The 27,777-nt window shown below is 39.9% G+C and overlaps 1 protein-coding gene across 13 annotated transcripts in view; it reads left to right on the top strand.

Annotated features, from left to right (window-relative positions):
* Window positions 1-27,777, top strand: part of RBFOX2 (RNA binding fox-1 homolog 2) — a 262,455-nt gene that overhangs the window by 67,606 nt on the left and 167,072 nt on the right. For all 13 annotated transcript variants that reach the window (XM_060025570.1, XM_060025568.1, XM_060025579.1 and 10 more), the window contains exon 2: window positions 9,931-9,981. In XM_060025570.1, coding sequence (XP_059881553.1) covers window positions 9,931-9,981 — 51 coding nt within the window. The remainder of the gene's footprint in view (window positions 1-9,930; window positions 9,982-27,777) is intronic.

The following is a 27,777-nucleotide window of genomic DNA, read 5'->3' as shown; positions in this document are numbered from 1 at the left end:
TCCGCATCTCAGCTATTTTGCATAGTGTGTACAAGTACTTATATGAGTACTTGTTTTTAATTCCTTGGGCAATATACCTAGCAGTGGAATTGCTGGGCCGTGCGGTAGTTCGATATTTAACTTTTTGAGGAACCGCCAGACTATTTTCTTTAGTAGCTGCACCATTTTATATTCCTACCAGCAGTGTACAAGAGTTGGTCAATTTATTTTTAATGAGGAACACAATATGATGGGGAAAGTAAAGAGAAAATATGTGTGGCCTTCGAGTTTATTAGAGCTTTGTATCTCAGATTTTGCTTGGTGGACTTATTAAATATTTAGCATCATTTCAGCGCCAAGAATGAAATTTAGCTTAGGGAGATGTATCTAATCTATTTTAAGTGGCAAACAGACTAAGAAGTGAAGATCAGAGAAGTGAAAGAAGGGAAATTTAAATAGACTGTAAAATTCCTTGAGGGCAAAGGCTCTATTCATCTTTGTATCCTCTGCATTTAATAAAATACTTGGCATGTCATAAGTAGTATTGGGGGGGCGTCCCCAAGACTACCCCAGCTCCAATGATTTGCTAGGATTTACAGAATTCATTGTATAGACGTACTCATGGCTATGATTTATAACAGTGAAAGGATACAAAGCAAAATCACCAAGGGAAAATTTGCATGGGGTGAAGTCCAGAAGAAATCAGGCTCCAGCTTCCTAGAGTTCTCTTGCAGTTGAGTCACACAGGATGTGCTTACTTCCTTCAGCCAGTGGTGGCAGTGTTGTCTACCAGGGAAGCTCATCAGGCTTAGCGCTGAAATTTTTCTTTTTGGGACACGGCTGGGAAGGGTTGTTCACGTAGGCACCCTCTGCCTAGCACATGCTCAAATTCTAAACTCCCAGGAGGAAAGCAGTGTTCGGCATAAACCGTATTGTTTGCACAGTTTAGGCACAGTGAGCCACTCTTACCAGTTCTGGGAATAGAACCCTCCTGATATCTAAGTTCCCAGGCACCAGTCAAGGCCAACCAGCAAACTGCCCTTTCTAAGTATAGCAGCCAGGACTGCTTTGTTCATTCTTTTCCCGTACATAGATGTTGAGTTCTTTAAAAAGTGTTGCTAGGTTCTGTGAAGAAAAATAAATGCTATAGTAGGGAACCAGCAGGGGCTTGAGTATCAGACCAACCTGGATTTGCATTATTGTAGACAAATTGCATCATTTTCTGAGCCTCAGTTTTCTTAATATTGAGAGATATATTACAGAGTTTTAGTGAGAATACAAAGTGATAACGTATAGAAAACATGAAGCATAATGACTGCCCTGTGTGAAATAAGTGGCTATTAGCATTTTGTTTCAGCTCATCTGTACCACTCTGGGTCCAATCAGGACAAAGAGACTATAAGTAATTTAGACAAGGAATTTAACATAAAGAATTGTTTACTATAACAGCAGATTGAATTAATAAGGGATTGGATTGTAAGAGGTAAAGAGAACTCTAAGGAATAGCAGATGTAATACAATAGATATAAAATAATGTAATAATATGATTGATAGATGATAATATATCATTAGTATAAAGTTAATTTGTAACAGCAGCTATCCTTAGGGCTGAGATAAAGCACCCCCAAAGTGAGCTGTCTCTTAAAAAAAAAGATGGGGTATTTGGGGTGGAAGTGGTGAGTATAACAAAGAGCTACTGTCTGTCAGTTTTCTTGGTGGGGAGGTGGGACGAATTACCCTATGTTTTATTTTATTCTACTGTAGTGTGAAAGTTTAGTCTACCAGTTACCCATTGCACCTTCTGTTGGGCCTGTGATGTTAGATACTACCAGATTCATATCCCTTGTAAGCCATCTTATCTTTGGGTACCTTGAACCCTGTATGGTTTGGACATGGAATGATGTCCTGTGGTTGCTAAGCAGTCTCTCTTCCTGACCCTACTTGTTGCTAGGATTTGTTTTTGTACGTAATAGCATGGGAACTTAGGTACATCTTCAGTTCCTGTGGTGTTCCCTTCCATGTCCCTGTTCAAAAGTAGGCTTACTACTTGAAAAACAGTAACTTGGGCTGCAAAACAAGGTAATGAAATACCCTGGGAATTTGCTTTTGCTTTTTATTTTTTTTTATTTGATTTTTTTTTTTTCCCCTAGCCATTATGGTCTAAATCAGTCTTTCCCTCCATTGCTAAATGTAAGGTAATGTGAAATTAATTTTCAGTTGGGAGTAAGTCAGTGAAAAATTTGGGCTTGTACCATTGCCCAAGCTTTGTTTGTTAGAGGACATCTTCATTCTTACTTTCCTTTGCTTCCTTTTACTTTCCTCTCCCCAAATTGCATGGTGGCAAGAATTTATTTTGTTCCATTCTCAGTATTTTTCTTCCCCTTCCATTTTGTGAAATGGGTTTGATTTTGTTAGACACAAAAGAAAAACAATAGGGTGGGTTAAATTTTTTTTTCTAATTGCTTGGTGTAACTTCCTTGTGCATTTCCAGTTTTCTGCACCTGCTCCTAAACAACCCTCATCATTGATGGAAGCCAGTAAGAAATACTTTTGTAATAAATCTCTGGACGCTGAACACATGACCTGTTAAGTAGGTGAAACCAAGGGAGATGGCAGAGGCTCCTAGGCTCCCTAGGCTCCTCAGTTAGTGTTTTATTGATATTGCTTAGGATTTATAGCTAGTATGTTATTTTTTTTAATTAATTAATTTTATTTTTGGCTGTGTTGGGTCTTCGTTGCTGCACGCGGCCTTTCTCTCGTTGCAGTGAGTGGGAGCTACTCTTTGTTGTGGTGCGCGGGCTTCTCATTGCAGTGGCTTCTCATGTTGTGGAGCGTGGGCTCTAGGCGCACGGGCTTCAGTAGTTGCCGCACGCGGGCTCAGTAGTTGTGGCTCGCGGGCTGTAGAGCGCAGGCTCAGTCGTTGTGGCTCATGGGCTTAGTTGCTCCGTGGCATGTGGCATCTTCCCGGACCAGGGATCGAACCTGTGTCCCCTGCAATGGCAGGCGGATTCTTAACCACTGTGCTGCCAGGGAAATCCTGCTAGTATGTTATATCACTGCTATATTTCTGTACCGAAAGCAGGGCTTTTTTGATTTTCAGTGTTGTTAAGTCCTCTTAGTACCTCTCCTTTAACTGTATTTTTTAAATGCTTAAGGAAGCAGTTCTTTTCTATTGTACCTCCCAGGTGCAGTATTCTGGGTAATTTTCATTTGGAATGGGCAAATATATCGGCCCATTATGTATATCTAAATAATCATTTAGAAATGATGTTGATGATTTTCAGAATGCATTTAGAAAAGTGGCTTTAAAATCCATTGTGTCTTTTCAGCATGCATCAGTCCATCACAGTGTGGAGGTCTTGTCCTCCAATAAGAGGTTAGAGGCTGTTAGCCACTCAACTCTCCCCCGCACCCCCAAATCCCATACACACTTTTCCAAAAGATCTTCTGGAGTCCCGTCGTTCTTCTTATAGATGTTAGTTATGTTATCAATCACATTATTTTATAATTATTACGACTCACAGCTCCTCAAGGGCAGGGATACCAGCACTGCACTTGTCATAGAGCAGTTGTTCAATCCACTTTTACTGAATCAATGAAGATTCTTCTGCTTAAATGGATTTTTCAAACATAGCTGCAATGGGAGCTTCTAAGCAGCTAGTGAAGAATACAAATGTCAGGTAATATTTTTCTTCACTTCCTTCAGTGTCCGTTGTATGTGCACGATCCATCACAGTTGCTGTATTTTCCAGTTACTTAAGGATCCTTCTGTTACTCTTTCACACATTCACTTACCAGAAGCTTCTAAACAGGTTTCATTGCTATCTCTGTAGTAAAATTCTTACGGTTGGTATTTTATTGCTTATATATTATTTTTATTTTTGAGCAGCTTCTGTGCCTTGGCAGTCAGTTTCTAAGTCTTTCAGTCTTACTAGGTCAATAACTCTTGCTTATAGCAGCATAGCTGCCTTTCCTCTTTGGAGTTTAACACATCTGATTTCTGTCCCATCTGTTCCATTAGCTTGCCTTGTAATTCCATGTCTGCTTTAAATTTCAGTTATTTATGTATAACTGAATCACTTTGCTGTACACCTGAAACTAATACAACATTGTTAATCAACTATACTCCAATATGAAATAAAAATTTTAAAAAAGAATAACCTTCAGTTATTATTTCTACACTGATTAAAAACTCAGATCTGCATGTTTTTAGACAATCATAGTAATCTCTACCAGGACCAGTACTGGTTTGAACTAGTTGTCATGAAGTAGCAGAAGTACTGGGTATAGAGTTAAAAGACCTAAGTCTGAAGGCAGCTCAGCCACTATCATTAGCTATTTGGCCTTGAGCAAATTGAAATTCAGCTTTGTCATCTGTAAAATGAGGGTTATAAAACCTATTTTCTGCATCTAAATAAGATTATGTGAAGGTGTTTTGTACATTATAAAACACTGGTAGTAGTGACTTCTTTGGTTCTTTTTTATGCTCTAAGTAATACATGAATTTTACATTTTGTAAATTCAAATAATTCAGATAAAGCATGCCCTCTCAACCTTCCACAGATCTTATTCTTCTCTCTAGAGGGAACCACTGTTAGAAGTTTGTTGTATATCCCTCTAGATCTTCTCTATGCATTTATTTACTTTTTTATATGCATGTAGAAATACCTCTTTTTGTATTGTGACTTAAAGGGATAGCACACCGACTGTTCTGCTGTCATTTAATATGACTTGAGATAGTTCACTGAGATTTTACCTTTTAAAACACTTGCAGTTTAACAGAGGATGTTGAATAGTCAACAATATCAACAGTAGTTGATAACACTATTTCCCTATTATTGAGGTGCTTTTTAGTTTTTCAGTGTTGCAAACAGCACTGCATTGAAAAATCTTTGCACATGCTTCTTTGAGCACAAGTTCAGGTGATTCTCTAGAGTAGATAAAGAGATCAGAGATATGAAATTACAAGAAGGTATGAGTATTTAATATTTTAATAATTATTGTCAAATTGCTTTCCAAAAGAGTAGTCCCAATATGCTTATTTCCTACTATTAGATGTGAAGATATCTATTTACTCTTCTTCCTGCCAATTTGCCATATTTTCATTTTCATTTTTGTCAGTCTATGGGTGGAAAGTGATACCTCAACTCTAAAAGAATGTTCACAGGCAGCAGTGATTTGTGAGTATAACTAGAATCAATTTAAATATCTATTAACAGGAAAACAAGAGGGGTTTAAATAAATTGTGACATAGTCATAAAATAGAATATTAAGCAGTAGTCAAAATTAGTGAAATACAGTGACATGCATAAGTGGAGATAAATCTCATAAAATGAGAAAAAAGGAAATTGCTATACAATAGGATTCCTTTCTATAAAATTCAAAAACACGCAAAGTTCATGCATTTTGAAGGGACAGATATATACGTGGTAAAATTAAAAACGAAAGCAAACCTTTGTCGTTAAGTATAGTCCACTTTGAGAGAGGCGGCTCGTTTCTGAGTGCTGGAGAGTTCTAGGTAGCCTCGGGTGAGCGATGGGGAAGAAAGGAGGACTACTTTGCTGAGCAGGTGGAGGGGGAAGTCCGTTTCCTCTCGCACATCTCTGTGTACCTGTTATATCTGTCTTTGCTTCTTTGCTGTTAAAGTTTTTGACAATACTTGCTTGTAGGAATGTACTTTTTTTTTTCCTTAAAAAAAGTTTTCTGCATTGTTGAAGTCAAGAACTCATTTTATTTTTGGCTGTGTTGGGTCTTCGTTGCTGCACGCGGCCTTTCTCTCGTTGCAGTGAGTGGGAGCTACTCTATACATATAGAGTAGCTATATAGTCTATACATGGGATAGTCTCTGGGAGTGACAAATCTTTGTTAGTGATGCTTTGTGTTTTTTTTTTTTTTTTTTTTTTTTTTTTGCGGTACGCGGGCCTCTCACTGTTGTGGCCTCTCCCGTTGCGGAGCAACAGGCTCCGGACGCGCAGGCTCAGCGGCCATGGCTCACGGGCACAGCCGCTCCGCCGCATGTGGGATCTTCCCGGACCGGGGCACGAACCCGTGTCCCCTGCATCGGCAGGTGGACTCTCGACCACTGCGCCACCAGGGAAGCCCCTTTTGGGTGTTTTTGATTACTTTCTTCATCCTATAATTCCTTCCTCAGACAATCTTGAAATTTACTGTAAAGGAATAATATGGAATGGTTATTAGAGAATTTGATAAAGCGGGAGGAACAGGGGCTTTGAAGTCCAACAGACCTGGGTTGAAAGTTTGACTTTTCCACCTTTTATCTGTGCTTTATTAACTCCTTCTCTTTGCCACTTTCTCTTACTCCTCCCCTCCATCCTGAAACCACGCATGATTGGTTGCTCAGTATCTAGTGGTTATTACCACGTTTATCATCATCATCGTTAAAATCTGTAGAGAATGGTATTGAAGTAAATGTATAGACTCCAGAACAAACAAGGCACTTGGGGATTTTGGAAGGAGCCCTGTTCTTTTTGTTATGGTCTAAGCTGCATGTGTCTCCCCTGTAAAAATTTGTATGAAAATAGCCAGCCAACATTGCCTATTATTATTATTTTTAAATAACGGGTTTATTGACCTATAATTCATAGACCATAAATCTCACCCTTTTCAAGTGTTTTTAGTGTTTTGTGGTTTTAAGCAAAATCATAGAGTTGTGAGTCCATCATCACTATTACAGAACATTTTCATCACCAAAAGTAAAACCCAGTTCCCACTGGCAGTTGCTCCCTTTAGTCCCTGGAACTACTAATCGACTTTCTTTCTCCATGGATTTGCCCCTTCTGAATATCTCATATAAATGGAATCATATAATTTGTGGCCTATTGTCTCTGGCTTTTTTCACTTAGCATGATGTTTTTAAAATTCATCTTTGTTGTATCAGCACTTCATTCCTTTTATTGCCAAATAATATTCAGTTATAGATATACAGTCCTTTGCTTATCCACTTATCAGTTGATGGACATTTGGATTATTTCACCTTTTCGGCTATTATGAAATAATTCTGCTATGAGCATTTGTGTACAAGGCTTTGTGTAGATGTATGTTTCCAGTTTTCTTGGTTATACCTAGTGTGGAATTGCTGGGTCACATGGTAACTCTTTTTTAACATTTTGAGGGACTTCCAAGCTATTTCCAAAGTGCCTGCACCATTTTATAGTCCCAACAGCAATGTATGAGATTCCAGTCTCTCCACGTTGTTGTTATACTTGTTATTGTCTGACTTTTTGATTATAGCCGTCCTAGTGGGTGTGAAGTGTCATCTCATTTGCATCTCATTTGATTTGCATTTGCATTTTCCTAATGACCAACAGTGTTGAGTATCTTTTTATGTGTTTATTGGCCATTTGTATATCCTGTTGGGGGAACTTCCTGTTCGCACCTTTTGCCCACTTAAAAATTTGGGTTGTCTTTCTAAGAGTTCTTTTATATTCTGACTACAAGCCCCTTATTGGACAAAGGATTTGCAAATATTTTCTCCTATTCTGTTGTCTTCTCACTTAGTTGATGGTGTCTTTTCCTCCCCAGCTTTATTGAGACATAATTGGCATTAACATTGTATAAGTTTAATGGGTACAACTTGTTGGTTTGATACATTTATATGTTGCAAAGTGATTACTGCCATAGCTGTAACTAACACCTGCATCATGTCACATAATTACCATTTATTTTTTGTGGTGAGAACATTTACAATCTACTCTCTTAGCAACTTTCAAGTGTATCATTCAGTATTGTTAACTATAATCACTCTGTGTACATTAGATCCCCAGAATTGATGGTGTCCTTTGAAGCACAGAAGTTTTAAATTTTGATGAAGTCCACTTATCTATTTTTCGTCATTTGTGTCTTTGTAGTCATATTGAAGAAACCATTGCCTAACCAAAGGTCATGAAGGTTTAATCCTTTGTTTTCTTCTAAGAGTTTTATGATTTTAGGTCTGTGATCTATCTTGAGTTAATTTTGTATATGGTGTAAGATAGAGTTCCAACTTTATTCTTTGACATGGGATATCCAGTTGTCCCAGCACCATTTGTTGAAAAGGCTATTCTTTCTAACATTGCTTTTCTTGGCACCCTTTTTAAAACTCAGTTGATTGTAACTGCAAGGGTTTATTTCTGGACTCTCAGTTGTACTTCATTGGTCTGTACGTCTGTTCTTAGGCAGTATTATACTGTCTTGATTACTGTAGCTTTGTAATGTGAGTCCTTCAACTTTGTTCTTTCTCGGGATCATTTTGGCATCTATAATTTTTAAAGGCAGTTATCTTTGGTGTACTCTCTTTAGGGAGACTTAACTTATAAATGTCTAAAATAGAGATTTAGGAAAAAAAAGGAGAACTTGGGTTGTCTGTGATTGAGTCAGCAACTGAATGCCTAATAATTTCTGGTTATTGAACCTCATTTATTTATTTACACATTCTTCTGAATGTCCACCATGTGTTAGACACTGTGCTAGGTTGTGGGGAAACCATGATGAACAAGACATGGGGTCTGTGCAGGGAGCTGAAGTTGACACCTGGCTTTCATGTTTTTGAAAGGAGTATGGACTTTCGATGATCAACAAAGATATGGATGTAATGAAAGCAGATGTACCGTCAGGTGGCAGGTTTACTCTCGTCATAAACGAAGATCCTATCAAGGAAAATTCTTCTTAACTTACTCTTTTGCTAGTAGGAATGGAATAAGAGGATGCATATCTTTCAGATAGCTGTGTTGAGCACCTTGGAAAAACTATGAAAGCACTGTGTTCTCATTTACACCTTTGTGTGCATATGTATCTCCTCCCATTTAAAATTTCCCTTGAAGGCGAGGGGCTTGTTTTACTGACTTACTCTGTCAGTCATCTAAACTACTTTGAAAATATTAGGTATTCAATATATGTTGACTGAATAATTGAATGAGTCAAGTAAGCCATAAGTGAGTGCTCATATTATATGACATTGTATTAAATTAGGGTTTGTGTAGCTTTTATTTGCTATCATTCTTGCCCTCAAGGATCTTTTTTTTTTTTTTTTGCGGTACACGGGCCTCTCACTGTTGTGGCCTCTCCCGTTGCGGAGCACAGGCTCCGGACGCGCAGGCTCAGCGGCCATAGCTCACGGGCCCAGCCGCTCCGCGGCATGTGGGATCCTCCTGGACCGGGGCACGAACCCATGTCCCCTGCATTGGCAGGCGGACCCCCAACCTCTGCACCACCAGGGAAGCCCCAGGGATCTTGATTTAATGGTTAATGTGAGGATGAGACACTCAGTATGAAACACCTTTACAAAAAGAAGATATATTAAATTATAAATAATATAAAAAGTAAATTGTACAAATAACCCAGTAAATTTTAACTTACTACACATATTAGGAGTCACCTGAGTTCATAAGATGATGTAGGATGGTAGAGGAAGTCCGGAACAGAGGTAGACTTTCATCTAGGTTTAAAAGAACTGAAGGAAAGCAGATTGATAGAGGGGAGGGACTAAAACTTCTCCAGGTCAAGAGACAGTTCTGAGTAGGGGTGGTACTGTCTCCTTCCTAACAAGGGGACTTTTGGAAATGTGTGGAAGTTTTTGGTTGTCCTAGTGTTCAGGACACTGAAAGCCTACTGGCTTTTAGAAGTTAAGGGCCGGGCATACTAGAGTTCCACGGTGTGAAGTTAGGAATTGATCTGCCCCAAATCCCAGTAGCACTCTGTTTGAGATACACGGAGAAGGAAACAGATTTAGCTGTACAAGGAGGAACATGGTGCTTATGAATAGTGCTCCTAAGCAAATACTGTTTCTTATTTGTTTTTTTTGATATCATACGTGCTAAACTGAGAGATGTATATGGTTAGGTAGAACACCTTAGGAACTGGTGGAGGAATTTTTGTCTGATCATTCTGGATGATTTTGATGATTCACAACACTTTCTTTTGTCTTACGATTTTCTTTTCTTTCCTTTGTCTTAGAACGAGCCTCTGACCCCAGGTTATCATGGATTCCCAGCACGGGACAGCCAGGTTGGTATAAGCTGTTTATAACTCAGATAATATATATGTATGTATGTATGTATGTATGTATGTATGTGTGTGTGTGTGTGTTATCTAAGGATGCTATGATAGAGAGCATTTCCTGAAATTATTTATTTTGGAGAGTGATATGGTTAATTTCAGCAATGGATTTACATTTAGAGATATAATAAAATATGTTTCTTAACCCTAAAAATATTATAATCACATTATTGAAACTGTGGATATTATAGGGGGAAAGTCACTCAGGTACAGTCGTAATTGCTTTTGTTTTTTCTTCTCCAGGCTGTATGATAATTTTTTAACCTGGTTTTCTTGATGTCTCATAATTCTAAATGTTGGACTTGTCTCTTTATTCCCAGCCACTTAGCCCCTGCCTGCACAGATTTTTTGGGTCCCTGCAATAATCTGCAACAAGAAAATTCCATTCTCCTCCCTGGGGGAATTCAGCCTTATGGTTTTAATCAGGGAAGACTTTCTTGAGAGAGGGAAGTTTCTGCTGCCTTTCTTTGTTAGATAGGGAGGATGATTGGAAAAAGCCCAGGCTTTATTGTGGGTTAGAGCAAAACTGTTTCCTGCCAGGACACCCTCGGTATGGTTTAGGTGAGTGTGTAAAATGCTTTCCCTATCCTTTTGCCATTTGGAGCAGGTGAGGCTGACAGAGAGTTAGGGTAGAACAGGCTTGGCTGCCTCAAAGAAATGGTGTGGCTTAAGACACCTAACCTCTTTGCTATTTGGGGATGTTGATCTTCTTCAGGAGATGTAAAATGGTAGCTCCTAGAAACATCTCTCAATTTCTAGCCATCATTTATATCTTTGAATGTCTATCCACCATTCCTTATAGGGTTGTCCAAAAAAAGCCACCATTATTAGGCTTGTCCAAGGGATATGTCATCAGAGTGCTAAACCAAAGGGTTGACATAGCTCCCCTTTCCAGAACTTAGTTAAATCTCATCAAAACCCTGAAGCTGATCTTAAAAAACTAGGATGGCCCCATAATCAATAGTCACCTATTTGAGGGCCTTCCAGATTGAGAGTATTTGCCCAGTTCTGGTATTTTTGGTGTTGTATTGGCATCAGACTAGTCCCAGGTAGGGTATGGAGAAAAGGGGGGAGAGAAAATGCTGCTCATCTCTGTGTTCATCTCCCAGTGGGATCATCATTGTCGGAATTGAAGATTGTCCTATGGAAGCTCTTGGTGAAAGATACGGTCATTTACCCCAAACCTAAAGAGAATATAGAGGGTCTTTATTTTATTTCTTTCTGCTTTGGATCTGCCCTAGATAGAGCTTCTGTAAGCTGTGAAGTTTATGTCCTTTGATAGTATTTCTATATCCTGGCCATATATCAGAAAAAATACTGTTGCCTGGAGATCTAGCCCCCAACAATTCTGATTGAGTGAGTCTAAGATTGGGCTTAGCCATTCAGATATTTAGAATTCCTATAGGTGATTTGTGTAGCCAAGGTCAAAAACTACAATCCTATGGGCCGCTTTAAAACAAGTGCTATTTTCTCTTTCATCGTGTACTTTCTACCTAGGACCCTTAAAACGTAAGGGACCATGGTCAGTCTCTGGATCTAGTTTTGTATATACTCATGCAGACATTTACTTATCAAATGTTGCTGATTTTGGATACAGGCTTATTTTAGATATAGGAAGGTAAAACTAATCAAAGTTAAGTATGGGAATAGACTTAATGAGTTTAAAAGAATCTGAAAAAGTACTGTATAATGCTGTGTCCTTCCTCTGGGGATTACAGATCAATAAGGAATTAAGCAAAAGGAATTAAGAGGAATTTGTTAAAGCATAAAAAAGTAGTCTCTGCTTGGAACTACTTTGTTTTTCCTTTCTTTTGCAGCCAGACCCACTTCTGTAGCCTGCACATTACTCATACTGTCTCTGCTGTAGGCCTATGCAGACCCTTTTGCTGTGCTTTATAGCCACCTAATTTACATAGAGGCACATTCTGATGGTGACGGTTTATTTTAGTTTATTTTCTTGGGCTTTATTTTGTTTTTCTGTCTGGATCTTTGAATTAGAGACCTTAGCATAGTGCAAACAGGCGAATATTGAATAGCTGCTTGTTGCATTTGATGAATACAGAATCCAAATGAGTCCTGCTAATTAATGTGCCTGACCTTGTGAACTCTCACTTCATGCTCTGAGGTTTGGGAGGCATTTATCAGTGTGAAACACTGGTCACTGAGCAGCCCGAGTTGGGCAGAAACTGAACTTGTGATCTTTACATCTTCGCAGAGTGGTTTGGCTCGGCAAATCCAGGAACCAGAGACTGGGGTGAAGGAGAATTTGGAGTGTGTGAATCTTTATTTGCTTTTCCTTATTCTTTTATGTTTCTTTTCTAAATAGATAGGAACCATACGCAGACAGGATTTCTATTAGCATCTAATGGTGATTTTAAAAGAGATAAAAATGATAATCTTTTGAGCACTGCAGAGAGCTTTCATCAAATATTTTCTCTTCTCATCCTCACCACCACCTCTTGAATGGGTAAGGCAAGTATTTCCTTGGGAAGGATAAGGAAACAGGCACACAGAGATTAAAGTGACTTATCCAAGGTAACAATACAGGTTAGCAGCTGAATAAGCACTGAAATTTGTCCTCTATTTGTTGAGGGTCCTCTATACTGGGGATTCTTGACTCACAAAGGGAAAATGGGGTCATGTGCAGTATGCCTGCTCACTCACTTTACTTATTTATCATTTGGTGGCTTCATAGATCCCTTGACATTGAACTTATGAATCTAGGAGTCCATGACCCTGGTTAAAAATTGTAACAACAAAGTTCCTTAGCACTAAGTGGGCCAGTATTTCACTGTTACAGTGGCCCTTTCCACCCTGTTACATACACCCCTGGTAACACATTTGAATTAAAAACCTGTGAAGGGGGCTTCCCTGGTGGCGCAGTGGTTAAGAATCCGCCTGCCAATGCAGGGGACATGGGTTCAAGCCCTGGTCCAGGAAGATCTCACATGCCGCGGAGCAATTAAGCCCATGCGCCACAACTACTGAGCCTGCGCTCTAGAGCCTGCGAGCCACAACTACTGAGCCCACATGCCACAACTACTGAAGCCCACACACCTAGAGCCTGTGCTCTACAACAAGAGAAGCCACCGCAATGAGAAGCCTGCGCACCGCGATGAAGAGTAGCCCCTGCTTGCCGCAACTAGAAGAAAGCCCATGCGCAGCAACGAAGACCCAACACAGCCAAAAATAAATCAATAAAATAAAGGAAATAAAAGATTAAAAAAAAAGACCTGCGAAGGAAAGGAGGGGGAAAAGAAACCACCTGTCACCTTGTAGAGGTTTTCCTTTTTTATGCAAGGTCACCTCAGCCTTCTTTCCTAGTTAACAGGCTTTATGGGATGGCAATCCATTGCTTTTATAAAACACTCCAAGCCCGTCACTGTGCTTGCTAATGTGGTCTCTCCGTCCAAGTGGAGGAGACAAACATTGTTCCAGATTAGCAGAAGTGCACACCAGCTCAGAAAGGCTGCATGCTTTACTAAGGCCATGCAGGATTTTAGGTTGATGACACAATGTAGTGGTTTAGATTCCTAGCTGACCATCTCTTTGTGATCTGTGTGTGTGTACACATGCTTATGATAGAGTTCCCAAGTGTTGATTAAGGTTGGAATAGTTTGTGGTTTGTAACGTTCTCTAACTGAGAGAATGTTTGTGTGCATTAGCTCCAGAGCTTTTCTTTGGGAGGGACCTGGGAGCAGCAGTCTGCTTAGAAGGGGCCTTCGTTCTGCACAGCAAACTTACTGTCTCTGCTCATATTGTTCGTTGACTTGGAATGGCTTTCAGGGGGCTCTGGACAGTACAGGGGAGTCCTAAGGCTCGCCTCTTGTCTGTCACCTCTTGGTGCCACAACTTGTGTCTGCTGTAATTAAGGTGACTGTGTAGTTTATCATTCAAGTTGGGGCACTTTTGAGAGAGAAAAGGGATGCTGATGTGGAAGCAGTCCCAGGCAAACCTTGATGAATGGGATGTATGGTCATCCTAGCTATGATTAAAGAAATACAGCGAGTGTTCCCTTAACTGGAGTGATCAGGTTTGGGACTATGGCACAGTGCATTTCCCACACTTGACCTGTGGACATGAAGCGTTGCCATTCACATTGGAGATGAGAGCACAGACTCTTGGTTGGGTTCAGGTGTTGCATCAGCTATGGAACCAGGAATGTTAGTAAATTATGAAAACTAATGTTGGTGAGGAATTTTGCAGTTTACAGTGTATGCTTCCATGTATCAGTATTGATCTTCACAATAGCTCTGCTAGAAAGGTCAGGCTTTATTATCCCTATTTGGTAGCTAAGAAAACCAAACCAGAGGCTTTTAAATGAATTTCCCCATGTCACAGAGTTAGTGGCACAGTGAGACTTGAGTCCTGGATTCTCAGCCTCCATGTCTTGTATTTCCGTCTTGTGTTCTTCTGTCAGTGTTCTCTCCTCGTTGAATGGGGATGTTCTCTTCCTCGTGTGGCAAGATAAGATACTATGGAATCTTTGGAGAATGTAACAGCTTGGAAAGTCTTCACATGAACTGGAGGCCCCTTGCATAACTTATTTCTATCAAGTTTCCTTCCTATTTTGTTTGTTAAAGTAGCTTGTGGTCTACAGTTTATCTTTTTGTATTTTATTCACTTATTTTGCTTGCCAGCAGCACTGTGGACTATGATTGTGATTTGCTCTTTAGATTGGAGAACACTGCTTTCCTGGGAGTGTCACGAAAAACAGGCCCATGAGGAGTGAAATAAACCTTCCTTTTATAATTTTGCATCTTTAATGTAAAGAAGATTAATGTCACAGTATTAGACTCTGATTTTTTAAATGCTAGTCAGTGGCTCCTTAAAAAGTTTTTTCCTTCGCTTTTCTAAAAGTATGTTGAAAACTATTATATACACATGCTCAAGTGATTCCCCCAGAATGGAAATATCAGAGGAGATGTTTAAGTTGACAGATGTGACTTGGATAATTAGGGATTTAAATTTGGAGTAGCAGCCTTACTTCTAATTTAGAGTATAGATTTTAAATGACCTAAGAGATTTTTTTCCCCAAAGTATTTTCTTTCTTCTTGAGAATTTTTAATTTCCCTTTTTCTAACGAGTTATCTTTGTTATCCCTGGAATGGACTTTATTTTATTTATTTATTTTTTTTGCAGTACGTGGGCCTCTCACTGTTGTGGCCTCTCCCGTTGCGGAGCACAGGCTCCGGACGCGCAGGCTCAGCAGCCATGGCTCACGGGCCCAGCCGCCCCGCGGCATCTGGGATCTTCCCGGACCGGGGCACGAACCTGCGTCCCCTGCATCGGCGGGCGGACTCTCAACTACTGAGCCACCAGGGAAGCCCTGGACTTTATTTTCTGTCCAGTTTTTTGCAAATGTACTTTCAGGGCTTTTACTTATTTTGATTGGGATCCATGGGCAATAGCAAATGCATTTTCTGTCATACTCATTTGGTTTGGTGGCAAAGAAATGATGGCTACTTTTCTTTCCTTGGGTAGATTTCAAATGGAGGACATAGTGAGGGTGTTCAAGTTCTAGCTCAGTGATTTCAAGCTTAAAAAAAAAGGTGGCGGGCTTCCCTGGTGGCACAGTGGTTGAGGGTCCGCCTGCCGATGCAGGGGACACGGGTTTGTGCCCCGGTCCGGGAAGATCCCACATGCCGCAGAGTGGCTGGGCCCGTGAGCCATGGCCATTGAGCCTGCGCGTCCGGAGCCTGTGCTCCGCAACGGGAGAGGCCACAACAGTGAGAGGCCCACGTACTGAAAAAAAAAAAAAAAGGTGGCAACCTCTAGTGAGTAATACCTTTTGAATTATGACCCAGTACACACACACACACACACACACACACACACACACACACACACACACACACACACACACACACACACACACACACACAATACTTACCCTTACTACGTTCTCAGCGCTGTGATATTTTCCATTCTCTTCCATTCCACTAAAAAAAAAAAAAAACTGTTGATTATGACCAACAGTTGATTGACCAAAATTGATTTTCTGAACCCACTAATGGATTGCAGACTGTAGTTTTGAAAAACAAAATTCTAATAGTTGTCGTCCTTAAAAATGCCACCTTAAAGAAAACCCATACATAACCTTTAGTCGTCACTTCACCATTCCCCTGACGCCAGCCCTGAGCAACCTCTAATCTACTGTCCAGCTCTGTGGATTTGCCTATTCTGGACATTTCATAAAAACAGAATCATACAATATCTGGTCTTTTGTGACTGGCTTTTTTCACTTGGCATAATGTTTTCAAGGTTCATCCCTGCTGTAGCGTGTGTCAGTACTTTATTTCTTTTTTTGGTGGACCATAGCCCATTGTATGGATTTAGGAGTATTTCTATGTGCGCTTACTGTCTACCTCTGTAATTCATCTCCTCCCCCGTCTTACCACCAGCTTCAGCCTCACCGGGTGTTCTTTCCATTTTGAACTCCTTGAGCTTGATCTCAGCTTCAGGTCCGTGGAATTGCTGTCTTCTCTACCTTAGATCTGCAGTGCTCTTGACCCAGATATTCACCTTCTCATTCAGGTCACAGGGACAAAGTTTACCCCTCAGAGAAGCTTCCCTGACCACACCAATCTAAAGTTATCCACATACATACCCTGACCATTCAGTCTTATCTTCAGCTCTCTTATCATTATCTGAAATTATCTAGTGTGTGTACTTTATTGTCTGTCTCTCCCACTAAAATGTAAGTTCTGTGTAAGCTGTGACTTTGCTTAGAGCAGAGCCTGGCATGTAGGAGGAGATCAATAAGTATTTGTTGGATGAATAAATGAAAATTATTCTCAGTTTAATGTGAAGCTTTTCAAAGGTTTTAAGCAGGGAGCAACATGACCTATTGTATGTTTTTTAAAACAACATTGTGGTTGCTGTAAAGAAGGAATTTTTAGAGCTGTCCCCTCCCCCCTCCCCCCTGCAAAAGGCAACCTTAGAACTGTCTAGGCAACAGCTTTATCATTTGCTGTGTTTAATATCAGTTCCAGCTAGTACTTAATTGTTGAATGAGAAATTTTATCCCACTGCCCTCTCCCAGTTGGAGACTGGATTAAAATAATAGGTTCAGAAGTAAAATGTTCATACCTCTCTTATGTCTTACAATCCATAGCAGTTTTTTTTACTGGTCCTTTTTTTAACTAAAAATGCTTCTGCTTTGCTTTCAAATACAAAAAGTATGAAATCGCTTTCTTTTCTTCCTACTAGGTTATCTAGAACCCCACTTTCAGCCTTTATGCAAGATTTATTCACATGGTTGCGTCTCTTCAGTATCTGTCATCGGGTCACCCGTCAGTGGTTCAGGTCCTTCTGTGGTGTTGCCTTACACCCTCTAGTGGATGAAGGGCTAGTAGATGCTGCAGCATCAGCACTTTTCTCAAACCATTAATCAGCTTCAGACTTAGTGTTGCATTTTAGGTCATTCCATCCTGTAGATAGTTCAGAAGCTTTTCCCTCCTAGGAAAGACCGTTTTATTTATTTTGCTGCTTACAGCCATGTACCTAAATAACATGCTTATCCTGTTATTTCTTGATTTATCAATTTGAGGCTCTATCCTTTGGCTTCCTACTGTTAAGAGATGAGAAGGAAGGAATGTCTATAAAATTGCTAATTTTTCATTGATTTAACCAAGAAATGGTTAAATCAATGTGCATTACTGATTTATGTTTACATAATATCTACATTATTATGACTGAATATAGAGGAACCATAATATTATGATTACATTCCCTTATATACTTTTTTGTTTCCCCTGGAGTTATTTAAATATATACATACATATATATAGAAAATATATATATTTAATAATTACTTTTTAAAAAGCACTATTGAGATATAATATCCATACCATAAAATTCACTCAGTGTAAGAGTACTTATTCAGGGATTTTATTAAATTTATAGAGTTGTGTCACCATCACCACAGTCCAGTTTTAGAACATTTTTGTCATCCCCCTAAGTTCTCGTGAATTCTCTTGCAGTCAGTCCTTGCACCCACCCCAGCCCCAGACAGCCACTGATCTGCTTCCTGACTCTATAAAATTATCTTCTCTGGACATTTCATGTAAATAGAATCATATATGTGTGTATGACTTCTTTCATTTTCATAATCTTTTTGAGGTTCATCCATGTTGTAGTATGTATCACCATATCATTACTTTAAATTGCTGAATAGTATTCTATTGCCTGGATGTACCACATTTTGTTAATCCATTTACCAGTTGATAGATACTTGTATTATTTCCAGTTTGGCTATTATGAGTAATGCTGTTATGAGCACTCACAAGTCTTTGTATGGATATATGTTTTCATTTCTCTTGGGTAGATTTCTAGGAGCAGAATTGCTGGGTTTTATGGTAAATTTATGCTTAACTTTTTTTGGGGGGTGGTCACTGAACAGTTGCAATGGAAGTTATTTTTGAAAACTACTCAAGTAAACCATTATCCTTCTATTGCAAATCAAAATAATACCTAGAAAATTAAAGGATTAAATCCAATTTGAAAGGAAAATAAACTATAGGTTATTATTTGACTAAATCTTATAAAAATTTCAGTGTAGAAATGTGATAGAAGAAATTATAAAAAGTATTATGCTTAACTTTTTAAGAAACTGCCAAACTGTTTTCCAGAGTGGCTTGGTTTTATCCACCTCTTCGATTATACTGAGTATATATTGGTATTTCATTGTGGTTTTAATTTGCATTTCCCTAATGGTTAACAATGTGGAGCACCTTTTCACGTGCTTATTAGCTGGTCATCTGTCTTCTTTGTTGAGATGTCTGTTCAAGTCTTTTGCCCACTTTTTATTTGGTTTTATTTAGTTACACAAATATTTGGTTCGTTTGTCCTCTTATTATTGAATTGTAAGAGGTCTTTATATATTCTGGATACAAGTTCTTTGTCATATTTACAATTTGCAAATATTTTTTCTCAGTTATGCAATTTTGTAAGACATATCTTCCCCCAATAAAACAAAACAAAACTGTGTTTTCATCCTTATGTGCTAAGTTTGGATAAACTCTGCATAACTATCATATGAAAGAGACTGTGAAAACAGGCATTTGATTATCTCTTTTCAGACCTGGTGATTGCTCCAAGGAAGATTGGCAGGTTTATAGTGGCTTTGTGTTTGGCTGACACAGCCTTTTCCACATCCTTAGTGGCAGGCATGTTTGGGCAAGAAAACCCTTAAGGTAGCGAAGGGAAATTATGCTGCTTTCTGCATGTCCTAAGGGATGTGATATGGTAAGGGATCAGCCAGGTTCATTGGCTTTCATGGAAATTCCTCTGTCGGTGTGCGCGCGCACGCACACACACACACACACACACACACACACACACGACTTTTGGTTTAAATATCAGCTCTGCCATTGCAGGCTATATGACTTTGGGAAGTTTTTCCTTGAGCCTTCTTTGCACTTCAATTTCTATAAAATAGGAATAGTATCTACTCTGAAAAGTTGTTGTAGGATTAGAGATAACATGTAAATTTCTTGGCATGTATTAGGGTCAGTAAATCACTTATCTTGTTTATTTTATTGGAAAGAGGCCTTAGGAAAGCTTTATAAGGAAATGATTAGTTCTCACAGTTTCTGATTTAAGTCTGTTTTCTTATTTATTTATTTATTTATTTAATTTATTTATTTTTGGCTGCGTTTGGTCTTTGTTGCTGCACGTGGGCTTTCTCTAGTTGTGGCGAGCAGGGGCTACTCTTCCTTGCGGTGTGTGGGCTTCTCATTGTGGTGGCTTCTCTTGTTGTAGAGCATGGGCTCTAGGTGCGCAGGCTTCAGTAGTTGTGGCACACGGGCTCAGTAGTTGTGGCTCGCGGGCTTTAGAGCGCAGGCTCAGTAGTTGTGGCGCACAGGCTTAGTTGCTCCGTGGCATGTGGGATCTTCCCGGACCAGGTCTCAAACCCGTGTCCCCTGCATTGGCAGGTGGATTCTTAACCACTGCGCCACCAGGGAAGCCCCTCATTTTCTTTTTGATTCTTAGTTATTCACCATGTGAAATGAGTTTTATGTATAGATTTGAAATTTCTAGCGAAGGAATGTAGCTTTGCCATATTTCCAAGAAAAATATGTCTGTGTGAGGGAAATGACATCTGTGTAAGTTTATTTACCTAATTCATTACGGGTCTTGGCAGCATAAATATAAAGAGGGAGTTATTTTTGAGACTTCTATGACTTGAACAGAATCTGGTTCAAACTGAACCAGACACTCAAGGCTCTCTGCAGCCATCTTGTTCACTATCACCCTACCCACATGTTTCTTCTGCTGTGTGTGTCTCCTCAGAGTCCTTCAGCTACCTCCAGCAGAGGCTGGATATTGATTTCTTCCTAGTGCCTTGTGCTTGAAATGTTCCTCCTTTTTCCAGCAGAGTCCTAAATATCCTTCAAGATCCCTGGCCACAGCTTAACCTGTTTTATGAAATCTTTCCTAATTGCCTCTAATCATTTGAACTCAGTTAACACATCTACATGAACATTTCCATAAGGTTCTGATCAAGGGAGTTAGGGAAGTATTACGAAGATTGTGAGCAAATTATTTAACTTCTCTAAGGCTCAGTTTTCTCATCTGTGAAAGTGAGGCTAATAGTGCCTACTTCTGTAAGGTGGTTGTAAGGATTAAATTTTAAAAAACTTCCTAGGTCAGCAGTGTCTTATTGGTTGATGTTTACTAACCTCTACCTTTAACTTCCCATGTAGTCTAGAAGAGCTCTTCTCATCTCTGGGCCCAACTTTCTTCTTTTTCCTTTAAGGGCTCTTCTGCCTATGTTGGGTTTGATTTTGTGGTTCTTGAGAGTGTCACGCTTCATTGTGGAAACTGTGGGAGCTTTTATCACTTAACGTCCCACCTCTGAATCTACAGGGTTGTGGTGGCTCTGTGGATAGCTGAGTGACTTGAGTCAGAAGAATGGACAGTGTGGCTGTCTTTCCTCTTCTTCCCTCTTCGGTACCTAGTTTCTTGGCACATCCTGTCTTTTATGCCAGAGTTTGACTTCTTCCCCCAGCTTTGCCTCTTTTTGCTCAGTTTGGGGTTGCTGTGATTTTAGGCTGTTAGAACAGTTTGTAGTCCACTGTTGACCCAATTGCTTATTAAGTATTTTGTAAATGGATGGATCATAACTTCACTGCTTGACTTTCTAGTAGATTGACCTAATACTATGTATACAGGCTGTTGATTTGTATTGTAATGAGAGCTCTAATGTGCCCATCAAAAAGAATTATATGACTAAAGATTATTAATCACTGGGACTGTTTATAAAAGGAAAATAAGAGAATTTCCTTTATTAGCAATTTTCAAAATTAGGAAATTCACCTGTCTAGAATTACTTAGGATGGCCAAGTAGTTAGTAGGATCTCCTTGCTCTGGTGGTTAGTACCACCAAGCAACAGATAGTCTTCCCACAGCCAGCCCTAGCTACCATTTGGTGAGTTACTTTAAGAAGCTTGATAGCTTGATATGTCTCCTCAACCCATTGTTCTTTAACAGACAACAACCATGGCAGTGATTTAGAATGAAACCAACTAGTCAAGTATAAGGTAAGGCAAAAGGCTTTGTAGTTGGTGGACAATATAGTTGTGAGTTTCAGTTATAGATCAGATATTTTTATATTTTTAGTAGCATTAGCTGTATACCATTATACTGAGCTGATTTAAGGTTGACTTAGAGAGGCAGGGGAATACAACAGATGACTTACGGTCTTATGTTAGAAACTTTGGTGCCACCAGAAAATAAGTTCAGCAAGTTCTGTATAATCATGCATTTAAAGGCACAACTCTGATTTCCCTGGGTCTCAGACTCTGCTTAGCTTTTATCTGCTGAAAACACTTTAGTGGTTACTCCAGGCCTTCCATGATCTGGCACCAGTCTTTTTCCTTTTGCATTGTGTTAAGGTAGTCTGTGTTTTAGCCACATTATGGGGTAGGATAATGTAGCTTTGAAATCAAATACAGGTTTTAATTCTAAGTTTTTTTTACTTATGGTGTTCTCTCTGTTTATACAGTTCATCCTTTAAATCCTACTTCAGGTGTTCCCCCCTCCATGAAGTGTTGCCTGATGCAATTATTTGGGTACAGACCCTTAATTAATGACCAACGAACCCCCAAGGCACATTTTTCCTACTTTGTAATAGCACTTTACCACTGCCTGTTATGTTATGGTGAACAGGTTGGATGACCCACACAGTCCTGTGAGAACAAGGACACTGTCCTACCTCTTGACATTCTTGAATCCTTTTACAAAATAAATGCCCAGTAAGAATTTGGTAAAGGGACAAATTAAAATAAACTCATCTTCAGCCTTATTGAAATAGAGAGACTACTGTATTGTGATTTTTTTTCCTGTGGACAAAGGAAAAAAAACTTTGTTCAGAATTTAACTAGGTTTTTTGCCTTTGCCTTGCCAAAGCAATATGAAAAATTAATACTTAAGAAGCTAGATATCTGATCCTCAGCAGGAGAGTGCCTCTTACAAGTTTAATGGGTTTGGTCAAGTGGATATTAAATGTAAATCCGTCATTTTATGGAGCCATAGAAGGCTCTTAAAACACTCAATAGATACCCTCATTGAATTAGTAGAGCATTTCAACAGGGGACTGCCTGTGTATCTCCTGTTATTAGTATCTTTCATTGTTCCTTTAGAGTGCCTTCAGCCTGTGCTCGCACAGCTTTGTGCTGTCATGTGGCTCATAGAATCATCTAAGGTAAAGATGCTTCTAGCTCCTTAATTCTATTATTTTGTTATGTTACAGGGAACCCATTTGTTAATTCTGGCAGGTGGGTCTTAATTTCACAGTAACAAATGGGAGGTCCCCATAAAAAGAGAGCTAACATGTATTGAATACTGACTCATTAGGTGCCAGGCCCTGTATAAAGCATTGAGCAAGTATTCAGTATTATTTTGTTTCATCCCATTTGCAGGTGAGGAAACCCAGGCTCAAAGAGATTTAAGCCATCGCCCATGGCTATGTAGCTGTTAATGAGGGAATTTTTAAATGTGTTAGATTTCAAAGTTTATGATATTTCCACTCTGCATCATGTCTTTTACTTATTTACTTTTATTTGAATGTTTTTTTTTTTACATTTTACTTGCACGTTTGATTTTTCTTTGGTCGGCAGCAAATGTTAATTCCCTACTTGCTCCCCTCCCTGCCCTTTAGTGAGGGGATGATAATTCTGTATTATGTTTCTGTAGTCCTCTAGTTTACACATCGCTTCATATCTATTCTTGTTTGGTCTTGGTGAATGGCGGTCTGCATGCAGGGGGGCAGGGTTTTCATCGCCACTGGCAGCTGAGGAAATTAAGATTTCCAGTTTTGTGACAGATTTGCCAAAGGTGGTAATAATAAGTGGCGCCAAAATTAGCTTTTGTTGTTGTTGTTGTTAGCTTTTGTTTTGAAGAGGAACACTGATCTACAGACTAAATTTTTTAGCAGCAAATTCTCTTCTTCAGACAAACTACATGGACACAATATATAAAAATGTAAGTGGAGTGGTCCTAGTAGAAAAGATGTGGAAGGCCTGGGGCCCCACCCTCTGGGTTTCCTGTGCCCATGAGGCCTCTCAGCTGACCGGAGCACAATTTGAAAACCACTGGGGAATGAGCAAAGAACTCTGGTGCCAGACAGATCTGGATTCAATCTGTAGTTTGGGCTCTTAGGTTTGGTTCTTCATTTGTAAAATGGGTATGCTTTTCACAGGATTGCTGATAAATATTAACTAAAAAACAGACCAAGCCTAGCACAGTGCCCTTGGCTTCTGTAGAGGAGAGATCAAGTTGACAGGCAGCATAGGTTTGGCCACTTGCCCTGTGTGGTCCTCCTGCTAAACCTGGGGTGGTGGGAGGGAGCTCGCTGCTGAGGCTGGGCCTCCATAGGACTTATTACCCAGAACTTTGTACTTGACCGAAGGCTCAGACATCACATTTATCAATAGTTTAGAACAGGGATGGGCAAACATTTTCTGTAAAGGATCAGAGAGTAAATATTCCAAGCTTTGGGGCCATCTAGTCTCTGCTGCAGCTACTCAGTTCTGTTGCTGCAGCACAGATGCAACCGTAGACAATATGGAAACGACTGAGCATGGTTGTGTTCTAATAAAACTTTATTTGTGGGCACTGAATTTTGAATTTCATATAATTTTCATATATCACAAAATATGCTCTTGATTTCTTCAACCACTAAAAATGTAAAAACTTGTCTGAGCTCTTGGACTGTACGTGGGTTGTACGTAAACAAGTGACAGGCTGGATTTGGCCGGTGGGCCAAAGTTTGCTCACGCCCAGTTTAGACGTTGCTTGTTGGTAATCAATGCAGGTTTTTTTTTTTTTAAATAAATTTATTTGTTTATTTTTGGCTGTGTGGGGTCTTTGTTGCTGCGTGTGGGCTTTCTCTAGTTGCGGCGAGCGGGGGCTACTCTTTGTTGTGGTGCGCGGGCTTCTCTTGTTGCAGAGCACAGGCTTTAGGAGCATGGGCTTCAGTAGTTGCGGCACAGGCTCAGTAGTTGTGGCTCGCGGGCTATAGAGCACAGGCTCAGTAGTTGTAGCCCACAAGCTTAGTTGCTCTGCGGCCTGTGGGATCTTCCGGGACCAGGGCTCGAACCCGTGTTTCCTGCATTGGCAGGCAGATTCTTAACCACTGCGCCACCAGGGAAGCCTTCAATGCAGTTTTTGATCCTGTGAATTTAACTTAAAGTGATTACTATTAAAGAAGTATTGATAGGGATTCTCTGGCGGTTCAGTGGTTAGGACTCTGTGCTTTTCACTGCCAAGGGTGCGGGTTCAGTCCCTAGTCTAGAAGCTACGATCCTACGAGCCGCATGGCGCAGTCAAAAAAAAAAAAAAAGAAGAAGTATTCATATTAGGAAAGGCTTAATTTTCACAATAAAAAAAGGTAGAATGTTTTCATCCCGTACCTTTCAGGAATCATTACATGTTCATTAGTTTCTTTACCCTCTATGAAGTGGTTAAAATGCAGTTATACTTGTCTTGGTGATGACTAAATGAATAAAGTTTCTAAATAAAGATGAAATAGTATAGTGGAAAGATCAGGAGTCATGAGGGAGTCAGGAAACTTGGCTTTGTCACTAATTTTGTGTCTTTATATATGTTACTTTACCTTTTGGGCCCTTCAGTTTCCTCACGGAAGTGAGGAAGCTGGCGATGATAGTATTAGAGACCTTTGCCAGCTCTAAAATTCTCTCATTCTACTTTTAGTTGTCTGTGATGGTGCTGTTGAACAATTTTCATCTATAGAAACTCTTAAGTACTTCATCAGTTAGTGTATTTTCAGAAATACCAACAGGGTTTCACAGTGTATTAGAGACTATTTACAACCGCAGTTTATTCCCACTGCCCGTGCTAGCCGTCTCTAGCAGTTGTGCTTTAAATGCCACGTACCATTACAAGGAATGCCATGCTGCAACAGTTAACCTGTTTGGAGATGAGCTGCAGATACAAAGAGAAGGGGACTAGGAAAATTGGAAGAAGAAAAGACCTATCCTGACTACATATGGGCTTAGGCTATGTCGGTTTTTGTCAACAGGGGGCACCCAGAGCAAAGCAGGTGCTCTGTGACACACTGTACACTGCCCTTCTTCCCAGACAGGCACAGGGCAGCGAGCAGTGGATTCACACTGGTCTCCGTCCTGCACATTGCTTGATCCATGTCCACATTCGAAGACATTTTCTCCCATGCTGAAGTCAGATATTCTAAATGCAGTCCTGATAATTGTTATTTGCTTCCCTCTACAGTGGAAACCCAGTTCCCTCGCTGTCTTGGAGTGAATGATCCCAGGTTATAAAGTCTGGGCTTTTGGGTGAATGTGCAGTGTTAGGCTCTTATATAATTCAGTATCCAGTGAGCTCGTATTCCGGAAATATTGCTCTGAAAGAGCACTTAATATCTGTGTAACGTACTGTAAGAAGAGTTTGTACTTATTGCCTATTGCAGTGGTCCTCGAAGTGTGGTTCTCGGACCAGCAGCATCAGCATCACCTGGGAACTTATGCAAATTCATGGTATCCCCCTCCTCCCAGACCTACTGAATCAGAAACTCTGGGACTGGGGCCCAGCCACCTGTCTCAGCATGCTCTCCAGGTGATTCTGATGCACATTCAAGCTGAGGACCACTGCCAGAGAGGTGTACTGAAGATCAGGTGCCAGGCACTTTGCTAGGATATTCATCTTCATTTTCCAGATGACACCACCAAGCCTAAAAGGTTCAGTGACTGCAAAGTCAGACTTCTAACAAGTGGTAGAGGAGGGATTTGAGTCCTGGTCTTTCTGACTCCAGATCTATGCTACAGTGGCTGCTAAAAAAATGCGAAGAGGTTCTGTATTGTTTAAATTCATATTTTTAAGTCATCTTTTTCTCAGAATTAATATACATTTATCAAAGAAAATATAGAAAATACAGCAGGCCAAAAGAATAAAAATTGCCTTAATATATTAACTTTATCTTAACTTTTTGTTTATTGTTCTAATTTTGTTTCTATGCAGCTCTTTTTGCATATACACACATTATAAAATGCCTTACAAAATCTCATCATATGGTACAGACTTTTGTAGTATGCTTGCAGCTCCTTCCTACTCCATTGTAAATATCTTTTCATGTCATTAAATATTTCTGTAGTGTTGTTTTACATGGCTGCCTAGTATTCCGTTTTATGGTTCCATCATAATTCTTTCTAAACTCTGTCTTAAGTTGTTTTGATTCTGTGATAGGCTTTTTATTTATTTATTTATTTATTTATTCGCGGTACGCGGGCCTCTCACTGCTGTGGCCTCTCCCGCTGCGGAGCACAGGCTCCGGACGCGCAGGCTCAGCGGCCATGGCTCACAGGGCCCAGCCGCTCCGCGGCACGTGGGACCCTCCCGGACCGGGGCACAAACCCGCGTCCCCTGCATCGGCAGGCGGACTCTCAACCACTGCGCCACCAGGGAAGCCCTGTGATAGGCTTTTAGGAGGAGTAGGATACTGAGTGCTGTGCTACTCTGGGTAAACAGTTTATTTACACTGAGTGGCTTAAAGTATTATAATTAAGGTGATAAATACAGATTAAGGTTGAGGAGGGAAAATGGAACTGGAGAGGCAATAATAAGCCTAATGCTTAGGTTAAATTGAGCCCAGAAATAGGAAAACAAATTGAAGTAAAAAACACAGAAGTATTAGGAATGGACTAGGGATCTGTGAGTGAGATGAGTTAAAACAAATAGTCAGAAAAATGTTTGTGAACCATTTGATGGTGCCAGTGGCCTGCTTTTGTTACTGCCTTTTTTGACATAGAAGCTGATCTGCTGGATGACAGCTTGAAAAAACTGGGCATAAGGCTTTTATAAATAATGGTTATTATTTATTGAGTGCCTTCTGTGTGCCAGGCACCATATTAATCATTTATATAGACTTTACCATTTAATTTTTATAATAACAATGTGCATTCGATGCATTAGGTGGTGTTTTCCCCATTTTACAGAAGTGGAACCTGAGATTGAGACTTAAAGTAACTTTTTCAGATGCTTCAGTTGGAACTCAGATTTGATCTAACGCCCAAACCTGTGCTTTTATAGTATCATTTATCTTCATTCTTTTTTCATGGCATGGCAAGTCATCAACCCGTGCTGGGGGCTGGGGGGTAGTTTCACTATCTCTTCAGGGACAGAGGGAAACTAGATGTGGAAGGAAGGACACTAAAGTCATAACAGAGCAGGAGTAGACTTGAAGATCCAGCAAAGCTACCACCT

The sequence above is a fragment of the Delphinus delphis genome, chromosome 11 (genome assembly GCF_949987515.2).
Source record: "Delphinus delphis chromosome 11, mDelDel1.2, whole genome shotgun sequence".
Lineage (NCBI taxonomy): Eukaryota > Metazoa > Chordata > Mammalia > Artiodactyla > Delphinidae > Delphinus > Delphinus delphis.
This window is presented reverse-complemented; position numbering and strand designations above follow the sequence as displayed.